A 20,032-nucleotide genomic window follows, 5' to 3' on the forward strand; every position below is an offset into this window, starting at 1 on the left:
GGAAAAAGGAAAAAAAAATCATGGAAAACACCAGGAAAAGGAGGAATTTGGGAATATTCCACAGCTGGAATCCCCAAATCCCAGCGAGTTTCAGCAAGGGGAGTTTCGCCTTTCGGTCGCGGTTTTTAATGGATAAAAAACGAACAGAAAATGGGGAAAAACAGGGAAAAATCATGGAAAACACAAGGAAAAGGAGGAATTGACAGAGAAAAAGGAGGAATTCTGGAATATCCCACACCTCCAACCCGGAATATCCCATTTTTCCAGAACTTTCTGCAGCTCCCATCCCAAATCCCAGCGAGTTTCACCAAGGGGAGTTTCTCCTTTCCGTCGTGGTTTTTAATGGATACAAAAGAACAGAAAATGGGAAAAACAGGGAAAAAACAGGGAAAAATCATGGAAAACACAAAGAAAAGGAGGAATTGACAGAGAAAAAGGAGGAATTCTGGAATATCCCACACCTCCAACCCGGAATATCCCATTTTTCCAGAACTTTCTGCAGCTCCAATCCCAAATCCCAGCGAGTTTCACCAAGGGGAGTTTCTCCTTTCCGTCGTGGTTTTTAATGGATACAAAAGAAGAGAAAATGGGAAAAACAGGGGAAAATCATGGAAAACACAAGGAAAAGGAGGAATTGACAGGGAAAAAGGAGGAATTCTGGAATATTCTGTTATTCCAGGGCTTCCCACACCTCCAACCCCAAATCCCAGCGAGTTTCACCAAGGGGAGTTTCGCCTTTCCGTCGCGGTTTTTAATGGATACAAAAGAACGGAAAATGGGGAAAAACAGGGAAAAAACATGGGAAAATCATGGAAAACACAAGGAAAAGGAGGAATTGACAGAGAAAAGTGAGGAATTCTGGAATATCCCACACCTCCAACCCGGAATATCCCATTTTTCCAGAACTTTCTGCAGCTCCAATCCCAAATCCCAGCGAGTTTCACCAAGGGGAGTTTCGCCTTTCTGTCGTGGTTTTTAATGGATACAAAAGAAGAGAAAATGGGAAAAACAGGGGAAAATCATGGAAAACACAAGGAAAAGGAGGAATTGACAGGGAAAAAGGAGCAATTCTGGAATATTCTGTTATTCCAGGGCTTCCCACACCTCCAACCCCAAATCCCAGCGAGTTTCACCAAGGGGAGTTTCTCCTTTCCGTCGCGGTTTTTAATGGATACAAAAGAACAGAAAATGGGAAAAACAGGGAAAAAACAGGGAAAAATCATGGAAAACACAAAGAAAAGGAGGAATTGACAGAGAAAAAAGAAGAATTCTGGCACATCCCGCGCCTCCAATCCCCAATTCCCACTGCACCAACGGGAGTTTCGCCTTTCCATCGCTGTTTTTTTAATGGATACAAAAGCAAAATGGAGGGGAAAACCCCATGGAAAAAAACACAAGGGAGAACCCAGCAGGGACCCCAAAAAAAGCGCCAAATCCTGGAACATCCCAAACCTCCAACCCTCCCCAAATCCTCGCCATCGCCTCCAACAAAAAACCACCGGGGGGGGGGGGCGGGAAAGAATCACCAAAGATGGGGGGGGAAAAAAAAAAAAACACCCCAACCAAAAACCGGGTGAAAACCCCTTAAAAAAACCCCCCAAAAAAACCCAAAAAAGCAAGGCGGGGTCGGATGAATCCCTCAAGGAGCCGTGTGGAGCATCAAGTTCCTGAGGAGTTTCTGGCGGCCCAACTCGTAATCCTCCTCGTCCACGTTGACCAGCAGCTTGATGGCCTCGTGGCCCACGGCTTGTTTGAGCGAGTCCGTGATGAAGACGCCCTTGAGCGCCTCGAGCAGGGAGCCGTTGATGTAATCCCGCCAGAAGGCGTCGAGGTAGGTGAGCTCCGAGAATTTGATGTCGCAGATGATGGAGCCCAAATCCCGGGATTTGAGGATGGTGTTGGCTTGGTTGAAGCGCTCGAATTGGCGCTCCAGAGGGTCCTGCTTGTTGGAGAAGACGTTGCCGTGCAGGGCGGAGTCGTGCTGGCAATACTCGGCGCGCACGCGCAGGCGGATGTCTGCCGGAGGGGGGTGGGGGGTTGAAGGAAGGGGGTTTGTGGTGGTTTTTGGGGTGGCGGGAAGGGGGTTTGGGTTTGGTTGGCGTTTTGGTGTGGAGGGATTTGTGGTGGAGGTGGAATTTCTTTCGAATTTTTTTGCCTCGTTTGATTTTTTTCTCATTTCATTCATGGCCCAGTTCTCAGGTCAGTTCTAATTCCCTCCTCCCCCCAGTCCCAATTCCCTCCGCAGTCCCGGACCCTCCCCAATCCTTGGATCCTCCCAAATCCCAGTCCCTCCCCAATCCCCATTCCCCACAATCCCAGTCCCTCCCCAATCCCCATTCCCCCCAAATCCCAGTCCCTCCCCAATCCCCATTCCCCACAAATCCCAGTCCCTCCCCAATCCCCATTCCCCACAATCCCAGTCCCTCCCCAATCCCCATTCCCCACAAATCCCAGTCCCTCCCCAATCCCCATTCCCCACAATCCCAGTCCCTCCCCAATCCCCATTCCCCACAATCCCAGTCCCTCCCCAATCCCCATTCCCCACAATCCCAGTCCCTCCCCAATCCCCATTCCCCACAATCCCAGTCCCTCCCCAATCCCCATTCCCCCCAAATCCCAGTCCCTCCCCAATCCCCATTCCCCCCAAATCCCAGTCCCTCCCCAATCCCCATTCCCCACAATCCCAGTCCCTCCCCAATCCCCCTTCCCCACAATCCCAGTCCCTCCCCAATCCCCATTCCCCCCAAATCCCAGTCCCTCCCCAATCCCCATTCCCCACAATCCCAGTCCCTCCCCAATCCCCATTCCCCCCAAATCCCAGTCCCTCCCCAATCCCCATTCCCCACAATCCCAGTCCCTCCCCAATCCCCATTCCCCCCAAATCCCAGTCCCTCCCCAATCCCCATTCCCCACAATCCCAGTCCCTCCCCAATCCTTGGATCCCCCCAAATCCCAGTCCCTCCCCAATCCCCATTCCCCACAATCCCAGTCCCTCCCCAATCCCCATTCCCCACAATCCCAGTCCCTCCCCAATCCTTGGATCCCCCCAAATCCCAGTCCCTCCCCAATCCCCATTCCCCACAATCCCAGTCCCTCCCCAATCCCCATTCCCCCCAAATCCCAGTCCCTCCCCAATCCCCATTCCCCACAATCCCAGTCCCTCCCCAATCCCCATTCCCCACAATCCCAGTCCCTCCCCAATCCCCATTCCCCACAATCCCAGTCCCTCCCCAATCCTTGGATCCCCCCAAATCCCAGTCCCTCCCCAATCCCCATTCCCCCCAAATCCCAGTCCCTCCCCAATCCCCATTCCCCACAATCCCAGTCCCTCCCCAATCCCCATTCCCCACAATCCCAGTCCCTCCCCAATCCCCATTCCCCACAATCCCAGTCCCTCCCCAATCCCCATTCCCCACAATCCCAGTCCCTCCCCAATCCCCATTCCCCACAATCCCGGTCATCCCAACCCTAAGGACCCCCCAATCCTGGGGGAAAAGGGATTCAGGGATTTAGGGATTCAGGGATTAGGGGAGGTGGGGCTGCTCCTGAGTTTTGACGGATTTTGGGGTTTTTTCCCCCTCTCTTTTGGGGTTTCTCTGCTCAGAAATTTGTGCCTGAGTTGGAATTTCTTCCTAATTTTAGGGAGTCTCTCACAGCCCAGTTCTCAGCTCAGTCCCAGTTCCCTCCCCCAGTCCTGGACTCTCCTCCCCAATCCTTGGATCCCCCCAAATCCCAGGGGAAAAGGGATTCAGGGATTCAGGGATTAGGGGAGGTGGGGCTGCTCCTGAGTTTTGACGGATTTTGGGGTTTTTTCCCTCTCTTTTGGGGTTTCTCTGCTCAGAAATTTGTGCCTAAATTGGAATTTCCTCCTCATTTCAGGGATCTCCTCATGTCCCAGTTCGCAGCTCAATCCTAAAGATTCCCCCAATCCCAATTCCTCACAATCCCAGGGGAAAAGGGATTCAGGGATTCAGGGATTAGGGGAGATGGGGCTGCTCCTGAGTTTTGGGGGGGTTTTTGGGGTTTTTTTTCCTTTCTTTCAGGGCTCCTCCACTGAAGAACTCGCCCCCAAATCCCTGGGATTTCCCCAATCCTGGAGATCCCTTCGATCCCAGAAATCCCCATCCCAATTCCAGGGATCCCCTCACAGCCCAGTTCTTCCCCCAATCCCAATTCCCCCCCGCCAAATCCCAGTCCCTCCCCAATCCCCATTCCCCACAATCCCAGTCCCTCCCCAATCCCCATTCCCCACAATCCCGGTCATCCCAACCCTAAGGAGCCCCCAATCCTGGGGGAAAAGGGATTCAGGGATTCAGGGATTAGGGGAGGTGGGGGTGCTCCTGAGTTTTGGGGGGGTTTTTGGGGTTTTTTCCTCTCTTTTGGGGCATCTCCGCTTACAAGTTTACCCCCAAATCGGAATTTCCCCCCAATTTCAGGATGTCCCCATCCCATCCCGATCCCATTCCCGATCCCATTCCCGCTCCCATCCCCCTCTCACCGCAGCTCTGCTTCCCCTTGGGGATCCCATTCCCGACCCCAATCCCGATCCCATTCCCGATCCCGATCCTGTTCCCATCCCCCTCTCACCGCAGCTCTGCTTCCCCTTGGGGATCCCATTCCCGATCCCATTCCCGATCCCATTCCCGATCCCATTCCCCTCTCACCGCAGCTCTGTTTCTCTTTAGGGATCCCATTCCCGATCCCATTCCTGATCCCGATCCCACAATCCCGATCCCCTCTCACCGCAGCTCTGTTTCTCCTTGGGGATCCCATTCCCAATCCCACAATCCCAATCCCACATTCCCATCCCCCTCTCACCGCAGCTGTTTCTCCTTGGGGATCCCAATCCCGATCCCACATTCCTGATCCCAATCCCAATCCCACAATCCCAATCCCCTCCCCCTCTCACCGCAGCTCTGTTTCTCCTTGGGGATCTCATTCCCAATCCCACATTCCCATTCCCGATCCCACAATCCCGATCCTGCTTCCCTCTCACCGCTGCTCTGTTTCTCCTTGGGGATCTCATTTCTGATCCCATTCCCAATCCCAATCCCGATCCCACATTCCCGTCCCCCTCTCACCGCAGCTCTGTTTCTCCTTGGGGATCCCAATCCCGATCCCGATCCCAATCCCAATCCCAATCCCGATCCCATATCCCCCCTCCCCCTCTCACCGCAGCTCTGTTTTCCCTTGGGGATCCCACAATCCCAATCCCGATCCCACATTCCCATTCCCAACCCCAAAATATCAATCCCACATTCCCGTTCCCCTCTCACCGCAGCTGTTTCTCTTTGGGAATCCCATTCCCAATCCCACAATCCCAATCCCACAATCCCGTCCCCCTCACCGCAGCTCTGTTTCCCCTTGGGGATCCCATTCCCAATCCCGATCCCATTCCCGCTCCTCTCTCACCGCAGCTCTGTTTCTCCTTGGGGATCCCATTCCCATTCCCGATCCCACAATCCTGATCCCACAATCCTGATCCCACAATCCCGATCCTGCTTCCCTCTCACCGCAGCTCTGTTTCTCCTTGGAGATCTCATTTCTGATCCCATTCCCAATCCCACAGTCCCAATCCCACAGTCCCAATCCCAATCCCGGTCCTGCTCCCCTCTCACCGCAGCTCTGTTTCTCCTTGGGGATCCCACTCCCAATCCCACAATCCCGATCCCACAATCCAGATCCTACAATCCCAATCCCGATCCTGCATTCCCGTCCCCCTCTCACCGCAGCTCTGTTTCTCCTTGGGGATCCCAATCCCGATCCCACAATCCCGATCCCACAATCCCGATTCCACAATCCCACAATCCCCTCTCACCGCAGCTCTGTTTCTCCTTGGGGATCTCATTTCTGATGCCATTCCCAATCCCAATCCCACAATCCCATTCCCAATCCCGATCCCACAATCCCAATCCCATATCCCCCCTCCTCCTCTCACCGCAGCTCTGTTTCTCCTTGGGGATCCCATTCCCATTCCTGATCCCACAACCCTGATCCCACAATCCCGATCCTGCTTCCCTCTCACCGCAGCTCTGTTTCTCCTTGGGGATCCCACTCCCAATCCCGATCCCGCAATCCCAATCCCGATCCCAATCCCGATCCCATATCCCCCTCTCACCGCAGGTCTGTTTCTCCTTGGGGTCGGGGGTCGCCGACTTTCTCCGTTTCCGTTGGTTCCCGAGGAGGCTCCGGGCCCGGCCCGGGCGCTTCGGGCCCAGCTGGGGCCCCCCCGGGGGGCAGCACAGGGACGGGTGGGGGGCAGGCACTGGGGAAACAGCGGGGTCAGGGACCCCAAATCCATCCCACAGACCCCAAACCCACCCCAGAGACCCCAAACCAACCCTGGGAACCCCAAATCCACCCTGGGAACCCAAACCAACCCTGGGACCCCAAACCCACCCCAGGGAGCAGCACAGGGACGGGTGGGGGGCAGGCACTGGGGAAAGAGCGGGGTCAGGGACCCCAAATCCATCCCACAGACCCCAAACCCACCCCAGAGACCCCAAACCAACCCTGGGAACCCCAAATCCACCCTGGGAACCCAAACCAACCCTGGGACCCCAAACCCACCCCAGGGAGCAGCACAGGGACGGGTGGGGGGCAGGCACTGGGGAAACAGCGGGGTCAGGGACCCCAAATCCATCCTGGGACCCCAAACCCACCCTGGGAACCCCAAATCCATCCCACAGACCCCAAACCCACCCCAGAGACCCCAAACCAACCCTGGGAACCCCAAATCCACCCTGGGAACCCAAACCAACCCTGGGACCCCAAACCCACCCCAGGGAGCAGCACAGGGACGGGTGGGGGGCAGGCACTGGGGAAAGAGCGGGGTCAGGGACCCCAAATCCACCCTGGGACCCCAAACTCACCCTGGGAACCCCAAATCCATCCCACAGACCCCAAACCCACCCCACAGACCCCAAACCCACCCTGGGAACCCCAAATCCACCCCACAGACCCCAAATCCCACCCTGGGAACCCCAAATCCACCCCAGAGACCCCAAATCCACCCCAGAGACCCCAAATCCCGAATTCCCCCCCAGATCTGGGCACAGATTCCTGGGGGGATTGGGGACCCCAAAAGGGGGTGATGACCTCAGGGTGACCCCAAAAGGGGGAGGAGGATCCCAAGGTGACCCCAAAAGGGGGGTGATGACCCCAAAAGGGGGGGTGGTGACCCCAAAAGGGGGGTGATGACCCCAAAAGGGGGGGTGGTGACCCCAAAAGGGGGGTGATGACCCCAAAAGAGGGTGATGACCCCAAAGGGGGGGTGCTGATCCCAAGGTGACCCCAAAGGGGGGTGATGACCCCAGGGTGACCCCAAAAGGGGGAGGAGGATCCCAAGGTGACCCCAAAAAGGGGTGGTGACCCCAAAAGGGGGTGGTGACCCCAAAAGGCCCCGTACCTGATTTGTGGGGGTGGCCGAGGCCGGGCGCGGCGCCCCCGGGCGCGCGGGGGGTGACGTAGCGGATGGACGTCTCCTCCAGGTACTTGTCCACCAGGTCCGGGCACACTGCGGGCACCGGGAAGGGCACGGGAATGGCACCGGACACCAGGAATGGCACCGGGAATGAGAACGGGAATGGGCACGGGAATGGCACCGGGAATGGGAACAGGAATGGCACCGGGAATGGGAACGGGCACCGGGAAGGGCACCGGGAAGGGCACGGGAATGGCACCGAACACCAGGAATGGCACCGGGAATGAGAACGGGAATGGGAACGGGAATGGGAACGGGAATGGGAACGGGCACCGGGAATGGCACCGGGAAGGGCACGGGAATGGCACCGGACACCAGGAATGGCACCAGGAATGAGAACGGGAATGGGAACGGGAATGGGAACGGGAATGGGAATGGCACCGGGAAGGGCACGGGAATGGCACCGCGGGCACCGGGAATGGCACCGGGAATGGCACCAGGAATGGCATGGGAATGGCACCGGGAATGGCACCGGGAATGGGAACGGGAATGGGAACGGGAAAGGCACCGGGAAGGGCACGGGAAGGGCACCGGGAATGGCACCGAGAATGGGAACGGGAATGGGAACGGGAACGGGAAAGGCACCGGGAAGGGCACGGGAAGGGCACCGGGAAGGGCACCGAGAATGGGAACGGGAATGGGAACGGGAATGGGAACGGGAAAGGCACCGGGAAGGGCACCGGGAAGGGCACCGAGCACTGGGAATGGCACCGCGGGCACTGGGAAGAGCACCGGGAATGGCCCCAGGAAGGGCACCGGGAATGGCACCAGGAAGGGCACCGCGGGCACCCCACGGGACCCCGAAGCCGGGGAGGCACCGGGAGCCAACCGGGATCGTCCCGACAGCGCCACGGGGGGGGGCACACGAACCCCGACCCCAAAGTGACCCTGACCCCAAAGTGACCCCGACCCCAAAGAGACCCCGACCCCAAAGTGACCCCGACCCCAAAGAGACCCTGACCCCAAAGTGACCCCGACCCCAAAGTGACCCCGACCCTGACCCCAAAGTGACCCCGACCCCAAAGCGACCCCGACCCCAAAGTGACCCCAATCCCAAAGTGACCCCGACCCCAAAGTGACCCCGACCCCAAAGTGACCCCGACCCCAAAGTGACTCCGATCCTCACCCCAAAGAGACCCTGACCCTAAAGTAACTCCGACCCCAAAATGACCCTGACCCCAAAGAGATCCCGACCCCAAAGTGACCCCGACCCCGACCCCAACCCCAAAGAGACTCCGACCCCAAAGAGATCCCGACCCCAAAGTGACCCCGACCCCAAAGTGACCCCGATCCCAAAGTGACCCCGACCCCAAAGTGACCCCGACCCCAAAGTGACCCCGACCCTGACCCCAAAGTGACCCCAATCCCAAAGTGACCCCGACCCCAAAGAGACCCCGACCCCAAAGCGACCCTGACCCCAAAGAGACCCCGACCCCAAAGTGACCCCGACCCCAAAGTGACCCCGATCCCAAAGTGACCCCGATCCCGACCCCAAAGTGACCCCAATCCCAAAGTGACCCCGACCCCAAAGTGACCCCGACCCCAAAGTGACCCCGATCCCGACCCCAAAGTGACCCCGACCCCAAAGCGACCCTGACCCCAAAGTGACCCCGACCCCAAAGTGACCCCGACCCCAAAGTGACCCTGACCCCAAAGTGACCCCTGACCCCAAAGTGACCCTGACCCCAAAGTGACCCCGACCCCAAAGTGACCCCGACCCCAAAGAGACCCTGACCCCAAAGTGACCCCGACCCCAAAGCGACCCTGACCCCAAAGTGACCCCTGACCCCAAAGTGACCCCGACCTCAAAGTGACCCCGACCCCAAAGTGACCCCGACCCCAAAGCGACCCCGACCCCAAAGTGACCCCGACCCCAAAGCGACCCTGACCCCAAAGTGACCCTGACCCCAAAGCGACCCTGACCCCAAAGTGACCCCGACCCCAAAGTGACCCCGACCCCAAAGAGACCCTGACCCCAAAGTGACCCCGACCCCAAAGTGACCCTGACCCCAAAGTGACCCCGACCCCAAAGTGACCCCGATCCTGACCCCAAAGTGACCCCGACCCCAAAGTGACCCCGACCCCAAAGTGACCCCGATCCTGACCCCAAAGTGACCCCTGACCCCAAAGTGACCCCTGACCCCAAAGCGACCCCGACCCCAAAGTGACCCCGACCCCAGTGACCCCTGACCCCAAAGTGACCCCGACCCCAAAGTGACCCCGACCCCAAAGTGACCCTGACCCCAAAGTGACCCCGACCCCAAAGCGACCCCGACCCCAAAGTGACCCCGACCCCAAAGCGACCCCGACCCCAAAGTGACCCCGATCCCGACCCCAAAGAGACCCCGATCCCGACCCCAAAGTAACCCCTGACCCCAAAGCGACCCCGACCCCAAAGTGACCCCGACCCCAAAGTGACCCCTGACCCCAAAGTGACCCCGACCCCAAAGCGACCCCGACCCCAACCCCGATCCCGCTCAGGGGTCTCTGAGGGGCACGGGATGGGCTATTGCAACACGGGATGGGCTATCGCGACATGGGGCCGCTATCGCGACAGGGGATGGGCTATTGTGACAGGGGATGGGCTATCGTGACAGGGGACGGGCTATCGCGACATGGGGCCGCTATCGCGACACGGGCCCGCTATCGCGACACGGGGCCGGCTAGCGCGACAGGGGATGGGCTATCGTGACAGGGGACGGGCTATCGCGACATGGGGCAGGCTATCGCGACACGGGGCCGCTATCGCGACACGGGCCCGCTATCGCGACACGGGGCCGGCTAGCGCGACAGGGGATGGGCTATCGTGACAGGGGACGGGCTATCGCGACACGGGGCCGCTATCGCGACACGGGCCCGCTATTGCGACACGGGGCCGGCTAGCGCGACAGGGGATGGGCTATCGTGACAGGGGACGGGCTATCGCGACATGGGGCAGGCTATCGCGACACGGGGCCGGCTAGCGCGACAGGGGATGGGCTATCGCGACACGGGGCCGCTATCGCGACACGGGGCCGCTATCGCGACACGGGGCCGCTATCACGACAGCCCCTCCTGACCCACCTGCCCCTCTGGGGCTGCGGCAGCGGCTCGTGGTGGGGGACGGAGTGACCCCAATACCCCCACATATCGCGATATATCGCGACAGCGACCCCATATATCGCGACAATGACTCCATCTATCGCGATATATCGCGACAGGCAGTCACCGGGCCGCCTCCGCTTGAGGCTGACGTAGGGCAGCGGCTCGTGGCGGGTGGTGATGTGACCCCAATACCCCCGTGTATCGCGACAGTGACCCCACATATCGCGATATATCGCGACAGGCACTCACCGGGCTGCCTCCACTTGAGGCCGATGTACCCCAGCAGCTCGTGGCCGGTGATGATGTGACCCCAATACCCCCGCATATCGCGATATATCGTGACAATAACCCCATATATCGCGATATATCCCAACAGCAACTGCGTATACCGCACCATATCGTGACAGCGACCCCGCATATCACGATATATCGTGACATATCGCGACAGGCACTCACTGGGCCGCCTCCACTTCAGGCTGACGGAGGGCAGCAGCTCAAGGCGGGTGATGACGTGACCCCAATACCCCCGTATATCGCGACAGCGACCCCGTATATCGCGATATATCGCGACAGGCACTCACCGGGCCGCCTCCGCTTGAGGCTGACGTAGGGCAGCAGGTCGTGGCGGGTGATGACGTGACCCGCAACACCCCCGTATATCGCAACATATCGCGACAGCGACCCCGTATATCGCGACATATCGCGACAGGCACTCACCGGGCCGGCAGCGCTTGAGGCTGACATAGGGCAGCAGGTCGTGGCGGGTGATGACGTGACCCCAATACCCCCGTATATCGCGACATATCGCGACAGCGACCCCGTATATCGCGACATATCGCGACAGGCACTCACCGGGCCGCCTCCGCTTGAGGCTGACGTAGGGCAGCAGCTCGTGGCGGGTGATGACGTGACCCCCAATACCCCCGTATATCGCGACAGCGACCCCGTATATCGCGACATATCGCGACAGCGACCCCGTATATCGCGACATATCGCGACAGCGACCCCGTATATCGCGACATATCGCGACAGGCACTCACCGGGCCGGCGGCGCTTGAGGCTGACGTAGGGCAGCAGGTCGTGGCGGGTGATGATGCGCAGCAGCTGCAGCAGCTGCCGCAGGTTGCTCTCGTCGCAGCGGCCCTGCCGCTCCAGCGCCAGCAGGAAGTCGCGGCCCGAGCGGATGCGGCCGCGCTCGGCCTCGTCCAGCACGTCCACGAAGAGGAAGGAGAGCACGCGCACGTCGCGGTGCGTCAGCTGCGCGCCCACGATGTCGAACATGCGGTGCAGCGAGTAGAGCCCCTGCTCGCGCTCGCCCACCTCCTCCGGCCACGGCGCCGCGCCGCCGCAGCCGCCCGTGCCGCCGGTAACGCCAGCCGCGGCGCTGCCGGCACGGCGCTTCCGGCCCGCCATGGGCACCTGCGGAGAGGGAATGGGGCACGGGGTCAGTGCGGGACTGGTGCTGGGGCTTGGCCACCTCCTCTGGTCACGGCATTGACCCCGTGCCACCGGCAGTGCCACCCACAGCAGTGCCACCCATGGCAGTGCCACCCATGGTAACGCCACCCCCAGCGCTGCCGGCACGGCGCTTCCGGCCCGCCATGGGCACCTGCGGAGAGGGAATGGGGCACGGGGTCAGGGTGGGACTGGTGCTGGGGCTTGGCCACCTCCTGTGGTCGTGGCATTGACCCTGTGCCACCGGCAGTGCCACCCACGGCAGTGCCACCCACGGCAGTGCCACGGTGCTGCCAGCCCGCCATGGGCACCAGGGGACACTGGAATGGGGCACGGGGTCAGTGCGGGCCCTGCTGGCGCTCGCCCACCTCCTCCGGCCACGGCACTGACCCCGTGCCCCCGGCAATGCCATCCCCGGCGCTGCCAGCTCGCCACGGGCAGCTGGGCACACGGGGACAATGGGGTGAGGGGTCAGGGGGACGTGGGACTGGGGAGGGATCCAGGGATTTGGGGTCAGGGATAAAGGGATCCAGGAGATCCAGGGATTTGGGATTTGGGGTCAGGGATAAGGGGATCCAAGGATTTGGGATTTGGGGTCAGGGATAAGGGAATCCAGGAAATCCAGGGATTTGGGGTCACAGATAAGGGGATCCAGGGATCCAAAGATTTGGGATTTGGGGTAGGGATAAGGGGATGCAGGGATCCAAAGATTTGGGATCAGGGATAAGGGGATCCACAGATTTGGCATACAGGGTCACGGATAAGGGAATACAGGGATCCAGGAGATCCAGGGATTTGGGATTTGGGGTCAGGGATAAGGGAATACAGGGATCCAAAGATTTGGGATTTGGGGTCAGGGATAAGGGAATACAGGGATCCAAGGATTTGGGGTCAGGGGATCCAGGGGCCCCAAGGATTTGGGGTCAGGGATAAGGGGATCCAGGAGATCCAGGGATTTGGGATTTGGGGTCAGAGAGAAGGAAATACAGGGATCCAAGGATTTGGGATTTGGGGTCAGGGATAACGGGATCCAGGGGCCCCAAGGATTTGGGATTTGGGGTCAGGGATAAGGGAATCCAGGGATTTGGGATTTGGGGTCAAGGATAAGGGAATACAGGGATCCAAAGATTTGGGATTTGGGGTCAGGGATAGGAGGATCCAGGGATCCAAAGATTTGGGATTTGGGGTCAGGGATAAAGGGATCCAGGGATTTGGGATTTGGGGTCAGGGATAAGGGAATACAGGGATCCAAAGATTTGGGATTTGGGGTCAGGGATAGGGGGAATACAGGGATCCAGGGATTTGGGATTTGGGGTCAGGGATAGGAGGATCCAGGGATCCAAAGATTTGGGATTTGGGGTCAGGGATAAAGGGATCCCGGGATTTGGGATTTGGGGTCAGGGATAAGGGAATACAGGGATCCAAAGATTTGGGATTTGGGGTCAGGGATAAGGGAATACAGGGATCCAAAGATTTGGGATTTGGGGTCAGGGATAGGGGGAATACAGGGATCCAGGGATTTGGGATTTGGGGTCAGGGATAAGGGGATCCAGGGGCCCCGGGGATTTGGGGTTTGGGGTCAGGGATAAGGGAACATAGGAATCCAGGGATATGGGGTCAGGGGATCCAGGAGCCCCAGGGATTTGGGGTTTGGGGTCAGGGATAAGGGAATCCAGGGATCCAAAGATTTGGGATTTGGGGTCAGGGATAAGGGGATCCAGGGATTTGGGGTCTGGGATAAGGGGATCCAGGGATTTGGGATTTGGGGTCACAGATAAGGGGATCCAGGGATTTGGGGTCTGGGATAAGGGGATCCAGGGGCCCCAAGGATTTGGGATTTGGGGTCAGGGATAAGGGGATCCAGGAGATCCCGGGATTTGGGATTTGAGCTCCGGGACCGAGGTTTGGATTGACCCCAAAGGCAGCTGGGCGAGCCCTGTCCCCACAAATTTGGGGCTAAAACGCCCCCAAAACGACGGATTCCAACCCCCCAAATCCATCCCAGGAATCCCCCCAGGAATCCCTTTCCTTTATAAATTCGGGATAAAATTCCTGCCCTCCAACACAACTCCCCAAAACATTCGGGATCGAGCTCCAGCTCCACCCCGAATCCCCGGAAAACAACGATCCCAAATCCTCCAAAGTGCCACCAAAACCACCCCCAGGGCAGCCAAAATCCCCCAAAACCAGCCCAGAACGGGGCAGGAATTCCCAGGGAATTCCAGAGCTTCCAGAACCACCCCAAAAATGGGGATCCACCCCCCCCCCCAGGGATGCATCCCAAAAAAATCCCTCGGGAATCTGCGGGATCGGCAGCTCCTGGGTGGGATTCCCCAGTGGGGAGGAAATTCCCATAAAATCTTTTGGGAAAAAAGTGGGAATGGGGCTGTGATCCCGGTTTTTTTTGGGATGGAGGGAATTTTCCTGAAATTGTCCCGTTTTTCCTCGGATTTGGGAGTCAAACGGTAAAAAAGTTGGGAAAAATCTTTGGATTCTTCAGCTTTGACCCCCCCTGGAATGATCCCGGGATTGTTTTCTTCCCATGGAAAGCAGGAAAGGGGAAAAAAAAGCAGGAATTGGGTGTTGGGATCCTTAAAAATCTGGGGGAAAAAAGGAGGTTTTACGGATTCTCTGGGAATTTTGGGATGGAATTTTCCCGGGAGAAAACCAACAGAAATAAAATAAAATCCACCAAAATTATTCCGTGGAATTCCGGCTGTGGAGGGGATCCCGAAATTCCCACAGCTCCCAAAATCCTGAAATCCTTGGGAATTTTCCCCCCACTCACCTCCCCAAATCCAAGGAGATAAATTTGGGATGAACGGGAAAAACGAATTCCTGGAGCTTCCCGGGGGCTCAGCTCGGGTGGGAAAAATCCCAGTGGGAAATGTTGGGATTTTCCACATGATCCCAGGAAAAATCCTTGCCTGGCTGAAGGTCAAAAAAACCCCAAATCCCAATTTTTAGATGGAATTTGGAAAACCCCAAGGGAGCCTCCGGGTGAATTTTTTCCCAAATAAACAAAGAGGAAAAAATTCACCCCGCCAAAAAAATTGGGATGAATCCCAGATTTTCCTCTCTGGGGAGATTCCTCCTCTTCAATCCCCTTGGGAATTCCAGGAAAATCCATTCCCAGCTGGAAGAAATTGGATTTTCTGGGATCAAAGAGGAGCTGCCGAGGTTGGGAAGGGGAGGGAGGAGGAAACTCCAGAGAAAAGATCCCGAAGGAAAAAAAAAAGGGATCCCTTTGGAAAAGCGGCTTTGGGGCGGGAATTTGGGAATTCTGAGCGCCGGGAACGTGGGAATTTCATTTCCCAGCGGGTTGAGCTCCGATCCCGGTGATGCCAAGAGATCCCAAAATGTCATTCCGGGCCCGAATTCCAACGGGCTCTGCCAGGATTCCCCAAATTCCCGGGCGCCCGGAGCTCTGCAGGTGGGAATGATCGGCTGGAGCAGGGAGGGAGAGCCGAGGGAGCCATCCCGGATTCCTGGATCCATCCCAAATTTCCCTGGATCCACCCTGAACTCCTGGATCCATCCTGAACCTCTCCAGATCCATCCCGAATTCCTGGATCCTGAACTTCCCTGGATCCACCCTGAGCTTCCCTGGATCCGTCTGGAACTTCCCTGGATCCATCCCGAATTCCTGGATCCACCCTGAACTTCCCTGGATCCATCCCAGACCTCTCCAGATCCATCCCAAACCTCCTTGGATCCATCCCGAGCCTCCACGGATCCATTTGGAGCCCCCCTGGGTCCATCAGGACCCTCTGGATCCATCCGGAACTTCCCTGGATCCACCCTGAACTTCCCTGGATCCATCCCGAATTCCTGGATCCAACCCAGACCTCTCCAGATCCATCCCGAACCCCCCTGGATCCATCCGCAGCCTCCCTGGATCCAGCAGGACCCTCTGGATCCATCCTGAGCATCCCTGGATCCATCCCAGACCTCTCCAGATCCACCCTGAACCTCTCCAGATCCATCCCTGAACTTCCCTGGATCCACCCTGAGCCTCTCCAGATCCATCCCAAGCCTCCCTGAACCCGTCAGGACTCTCTGGATCCATCCCAAACTCCCCTGGATCCATCCTGAGCCCCCCTGGATCCCCTCTGGATCCATCCCGATCCCTCCCGGCTCCATCAGAACTCTCTGGATCCATTTGGAGCCCTCCTGGATCCATCAGGACCCTCTGGATCCATCCCAAACCTCCCTGGATCCATCCTGAGCCTCTCCAGATCCGTCCCAAACCCCCCCAGATCCATCTGAAGCCCCCCTGGATCCACCCCAAACTTCCTTGGATCCATCCTGAACCTCTCCAGATCCATCCCGAGCCTCCCCAGATCCATCAGGATCCCGTGGATCCATCCCAAATTTCCCTGGATCCATCCCAGACCTCTCCAGATCCATCCTGGGCCTCCATGGATCCATTTGGAGCCTCCCTGGATCCATCAGGACCCTCTGGATCCATCCCGAGCCTCCCCAGATTCATCCTGAACTCCCCTGGATCCATCCTGAACTTCCTGGAATCCATCTGGAGCCCCCCTGGATCCATCAGAACCCTCTGGGATCCATCCTGAGCCTCTCCAGATCCATCCTGAGCCTCTCTGGATCCCTCCCAGACTTCCCTGGGTCCATCAGGACCCTCTGGATCCATCCCAGACCTCTCCAGATCCATCCCAAACTTCCCTGGATCCATCCTGAGCCCCCCTGGATCCATCCCAAACCCCCCTGGGTGCATCAGGACCCTCTGGATCCATCCCGAACGTCCCTGGATCCATCCCGAGCCTCTCCAGATCCATCCTGAGTCTTCCTGGATCCATCTGGAGCCCCCCTGGATCTATCAGGACGTTCTGGCTCCATCCCAAACCCCCCTGGATCCATCTGGAGCCCCTCTGGATCCATTTGGAGCCTCCCTGGGTCCGTCAGGACCCTCTGGATCCATCCCAGACCTCTCCAGATCCATCCCGAACTTCCCTGGATCCATCCCAAACCCCCCTGGATCCATCAGGATCCTCTGGATCCATCCTGAACTCCCCTGGATCCACCCTGAACTTCCTGGGATTCATCTGGAGCCCCCCTGGGTCCATCAGGACCCTCTGGATCCATCCCGAGCCTCTCCAGATCCATCCTGAACTTCCCTGGATCCATCCCAGACCTCTCCAGATCCACCTCAAACTCCTGGATCCATCCCAAACTTCCGTGGATCCATCCTGAACCTCTCCAGCTCCATCCCGAACTCCTGGATCCATCCCAGACCTCTCCAGATCCATCCCAACCCTCCCTGGATCCATCCCGAGCCTCCCCAGATTCATCCTGAACTCCCCTGGATCCATCCTGAACTTCCTGGGATCCATCTGGAGCCCCCCTGGATCCATCAGGACCCTCTGGATCCATCCCAAACCTCCCTCGATCCATCCTGAGCCTCTCCAGATCCATCCTGAGCCTCTCTGGATCCATCCCAGACCTCCCTGGGTCCGTCAGGACCCTCTGGATCCATCCCAGACCTCTCCAGATCCATCCTGAACCTCTCCAGATCCATCCCGAACTTCCCTGGATCCATTTGGAGCCTCCCTGGGTCCATCAGGACCCTCTGGCTCCATCCCAAACCCCCCTGGATCCATCCCAAACCCCCCTGGATCCATCCCAAACCCCCCTGGATCCATTTGGAGCCTCCCTGGGTCCATCAGGACCCTCTGGATCCCCCCATGGATCCATCCCGATCCCCTCTGGATCCATCAGAAGCCTCTGGATCCATTTGGAGTCCCCCTGGATCCATCCCAAACTCCCCTGGATCCATCCTGAGCCTCCCTGGATCCCCTCTGGCTCCATCCCGATCCCTCCCGGCTCCATCAGGACTCTCTGGATCCATCCTGAGCTTCCCTCGATCCATCCTGAGCCTCTCCAGATCCATCCTGAGCCTCTCTGGATCCCTCCCAGACCTCCCTGGGTCCATCAGGACCCTCTGGATCCATCCCAGACCTCTCCAGATCCATCCCGAACTTCCCTGGATCCATTTGGAGCCTCCCTGGGTCCATCAGAACCCTCTGGATCCATCCCAAACTTCCCTGCATCTATCCCGGATCCCTCCTGGATCAATTTGGAGCCCCCCTGGATCCATCTGGAGCTTCCCTGGGTCCATCAGAACCCTCTGGATCCCTCCTGAGCCTCCCTGGATCCATCCCAAACCCCCCCGGCTGCATCAGGACCCTCTGGATCCATCCCGAACGTCCCTGGATCCATCCCGAGCCTCTCCAGATCCATCCTGAGTCTTCCTGGATCCATTTGGAGCCCTCCTGGATCTATCAGGACCCTCTGGATCCATCCTGAGCTTCCCTGGATCCATCCTGAGTCTTCCTGGATCCATCTGGAGCCCCCTTGGATCTATCAGGACCCTCTGGCTCCATCCCAAACCCCCCTGGATCCATCTGGAGCCCCTCTGGATCCATTTGGAGCCCTCCTGGATCCATCAGGACCCTCTGGATCCATCCTGAGCCTCTCCAGATCCATCCCGATCCCCTCTGAATCCATCAGGACCCTCTGGATCCATCCCAAACTTCCCTGGATCCATCCCGATCCCTCCCCGCCTCCCTCACTTCACGCAGCGCTGGAGAAATCCCGAAAATTCCCAGGGAAAATTCCCAAAAATTCCCAGCACAGGACACTCACCTCAGCCAGCAGCAATCCCAGCCGTGCCTGGATCCCGCAGCAGGAGCGGTCGGAAGGAATTTTCGATCCCCTTTTCCTTTGTTTTTTCACTTTTTTTTTGTCCTTAAATTCCTTTTTTTTTAAATAAAATCCCCCCCCCCCCAAAAAAAAACCCCAAAATTCCCGCGGATGCTCCCAAAATTCCACTCGCCGCCGGAATTCCAGAGGCCGGGATCGCTGTCAGTCCTTGGGGGTTGCTCCACTTGCCCCCCCCCCAAAAAATAACCCCAAAAAAACAACAAAAATCTTTTTTTTTTTTAATTTTTTGTTGCCTTCCTAATTAATAATTTAGCCAAGAAAAACAAAAAAAAAAAAAAAATCAAAACAAAACCAACGCCGGGTTTGGCTTTGAAGTCATTCCTGGTTTCAGGGCCAGCATTCCCGAGGGATGAATTCCCTGGAGCCCGGATTTTAGGAGGATTTTGGGGCGATTCCGACCTCGCTCAAAGGGAAAAACGCAAGGAAAAAACCCAAAAAAGCTCCCTCGAGGGAAGAAATCCTTGGAATTTCATGCCGCTCCTCCTTGCGCTTCAAATCCCGGGATTTTTTTGATTTGTTTTGATCCTCGGGAAGAGCCGGAATTCTGAGGGGGGGGGGGAAAAACCGAGGGAAAAGCGCTGTTGTTAAATAGGACCAAAAATTATAAAATAATAATAATAATAATTAAAAAAAAACCCCAACCAAAAAAAAGCTCCGATTTAACCGCGATTTCCACTGAAATCGCCTCAAAATTCCAACGGTAAAGAAGCAAAACGGAGAGAACCGGGAGGGTTCTTCCCGTTAAAGGCTTTTAAAGCCCCGGGAGCTCCCGGTAAGACCCCAAAAAGATCCCGGGGAGGCTCCGGTTCACCCCGGGAGGCTTCGGGAAGGGCCCGGTTGGACCCCAAAAAGCTCCGGTCAAACCCCGGGGAGGCCCCGGTAAGGCCTCAAAACAACTCCGCGAGGCCCCAAAAGGCCCCGGCGAGGCCCCAAAAGGCCCCGGCGAGCCCCGAAAAGCCGCGGGGAGAACCCGGTAAGGCCCCGAGCAGGCCCCGCTTCTCCCCCGGGGGAAGCTCCGGGGAAGCTCCGGTCAGGCCCCAGGGAGGCTCCGGCGGAGGCAGCGTCTCGAGGAGCGGCGGGGGGAGCGGCGGGGCCCCCCCTGCGGCCCGTCCCAGCCCCGCCGTGCGCGGGGGCCCCTCCCGGCCCCTCCCGGCCCCTCAGGGCCGGCCCAGCCCCGGCGCCGCCATCTTGGCTCCGTCCGCTCCGCTCCCCGCTCCCCGCGGGCGGCTCCGCCCTGACGTCACTTCCGGGAAGCCGAAGCCA

General features: G+C 58.1%; 2 protein-coding genes across 3 annotated transcripts; both read right to left on the minus strand.

Annotated features, from left to right (window-relative positions):
• Positions 1 to 321: 321 nt before the first annotated feature.
• On the minus strand, positions 322 to 19,937 carry DEDD (death effector domain containing). Its single transcript, XM_032093265.1, has 5 exons — positions 18,692 to 19,937; positions 11,608 to 11,986; positions 7,409 to 7,516; positions 6,119 to 6,265; positions 322 to 2,016 (listed from the first exon to the last, which is right to left on the minus strand). Exons 2-5 carry the CDS (start codon positions 11,978 to 11,980, stop codon positions 1,640 to 1,642), a joined length of 1,005 nt encoding a protein of 334 aa, XP_031949156.1. The 5' UTR covers positions 11,981 to 11,986; positions 18,692 to 19,937; the 3' UTR covers positions 322 to 1,639.
• LOC116436216 lies at positions 13,816 to 18,417 on the minus strand. Of its 2 annotated transcripts, none has more exons than XM_032093255.1 (4): positions 18,252 to 18,417; positions 16,790 to 18,190; positions 16,419 to 16,500; positions 13,816 to 16,231 (listed from the first exon to the last, which is right to left on the minus strand). In XM_032093255.1, the coding sequence occupies exon 4, from the start codon at positions 16,163 to 16,165 to the stop codon at positions 15,059 to 15,061; it is 1,107 nt and encodes a 368-aa protein (XP_031949146.1). In that variant the 5' UTR covers positions 16,166 to 16,231; positions 16,419 to 16,500; positions 16,790 to 18,190; positions 18,252 to 18,417; the 3' UTR covers positions 13,816 to 15,058. The 2 variants fall into 2 exon arrangements, with proteins under 2 accessions (XP_031949146.1, XP_031949147.1); XM_032093256.1 differs by having other exon boundaries at positions 16,708 to 18,190.
• Positions 19,938 to 20,032: the final 95 nt, after the last annotated feature.

This window comes from Corvus moneduloides, chromosome 29 (assembly GCF_009650955.1).
Source record: "Corvus moneduloides isolate bCorMon1 chromosome 29, bCorMon1.pri, whole genome shotgun sequence".
Lineage (NCBI taxonomy): Eukaryota > Metazoa > Chordata > Aves > Passeriformes > Corvidae > Corvus > Corvus moneduloides.

Bases quoted from the DNA above. Each gene is read 5' to 3' on its own strand.
- DEDD (XM_032093265.1), bottom strand. From the start codon at position 11,980: ATGGCGGGCCGGAAGCGCCGTGCCGGCAGCGCCGCGGCTGGCGTTACC. The intron at 7,517-11,607 runs GTGAGTGCCTGT...CGGTGCCCGCAG, and splicing joins CCTCAAGCGCCGCCGGCCCG to TGTGCCCGGACCTGGTGGAC. The intron at 2,017-6,118 runs GTGAGAGGGGGA...CCCCTCCGGCAG, and splicing joins CAAGGAGAAACAGACCTGCG to ACATCCGCCTGCGCGTGCGC.
- LOC116436216 (XM_032093255.1), bottom strand. From the start codon at position 16,165: ATGGAGCCGGGAGGGATCGGGATGGATCCAGAGGGGATCCAGGGGGGC.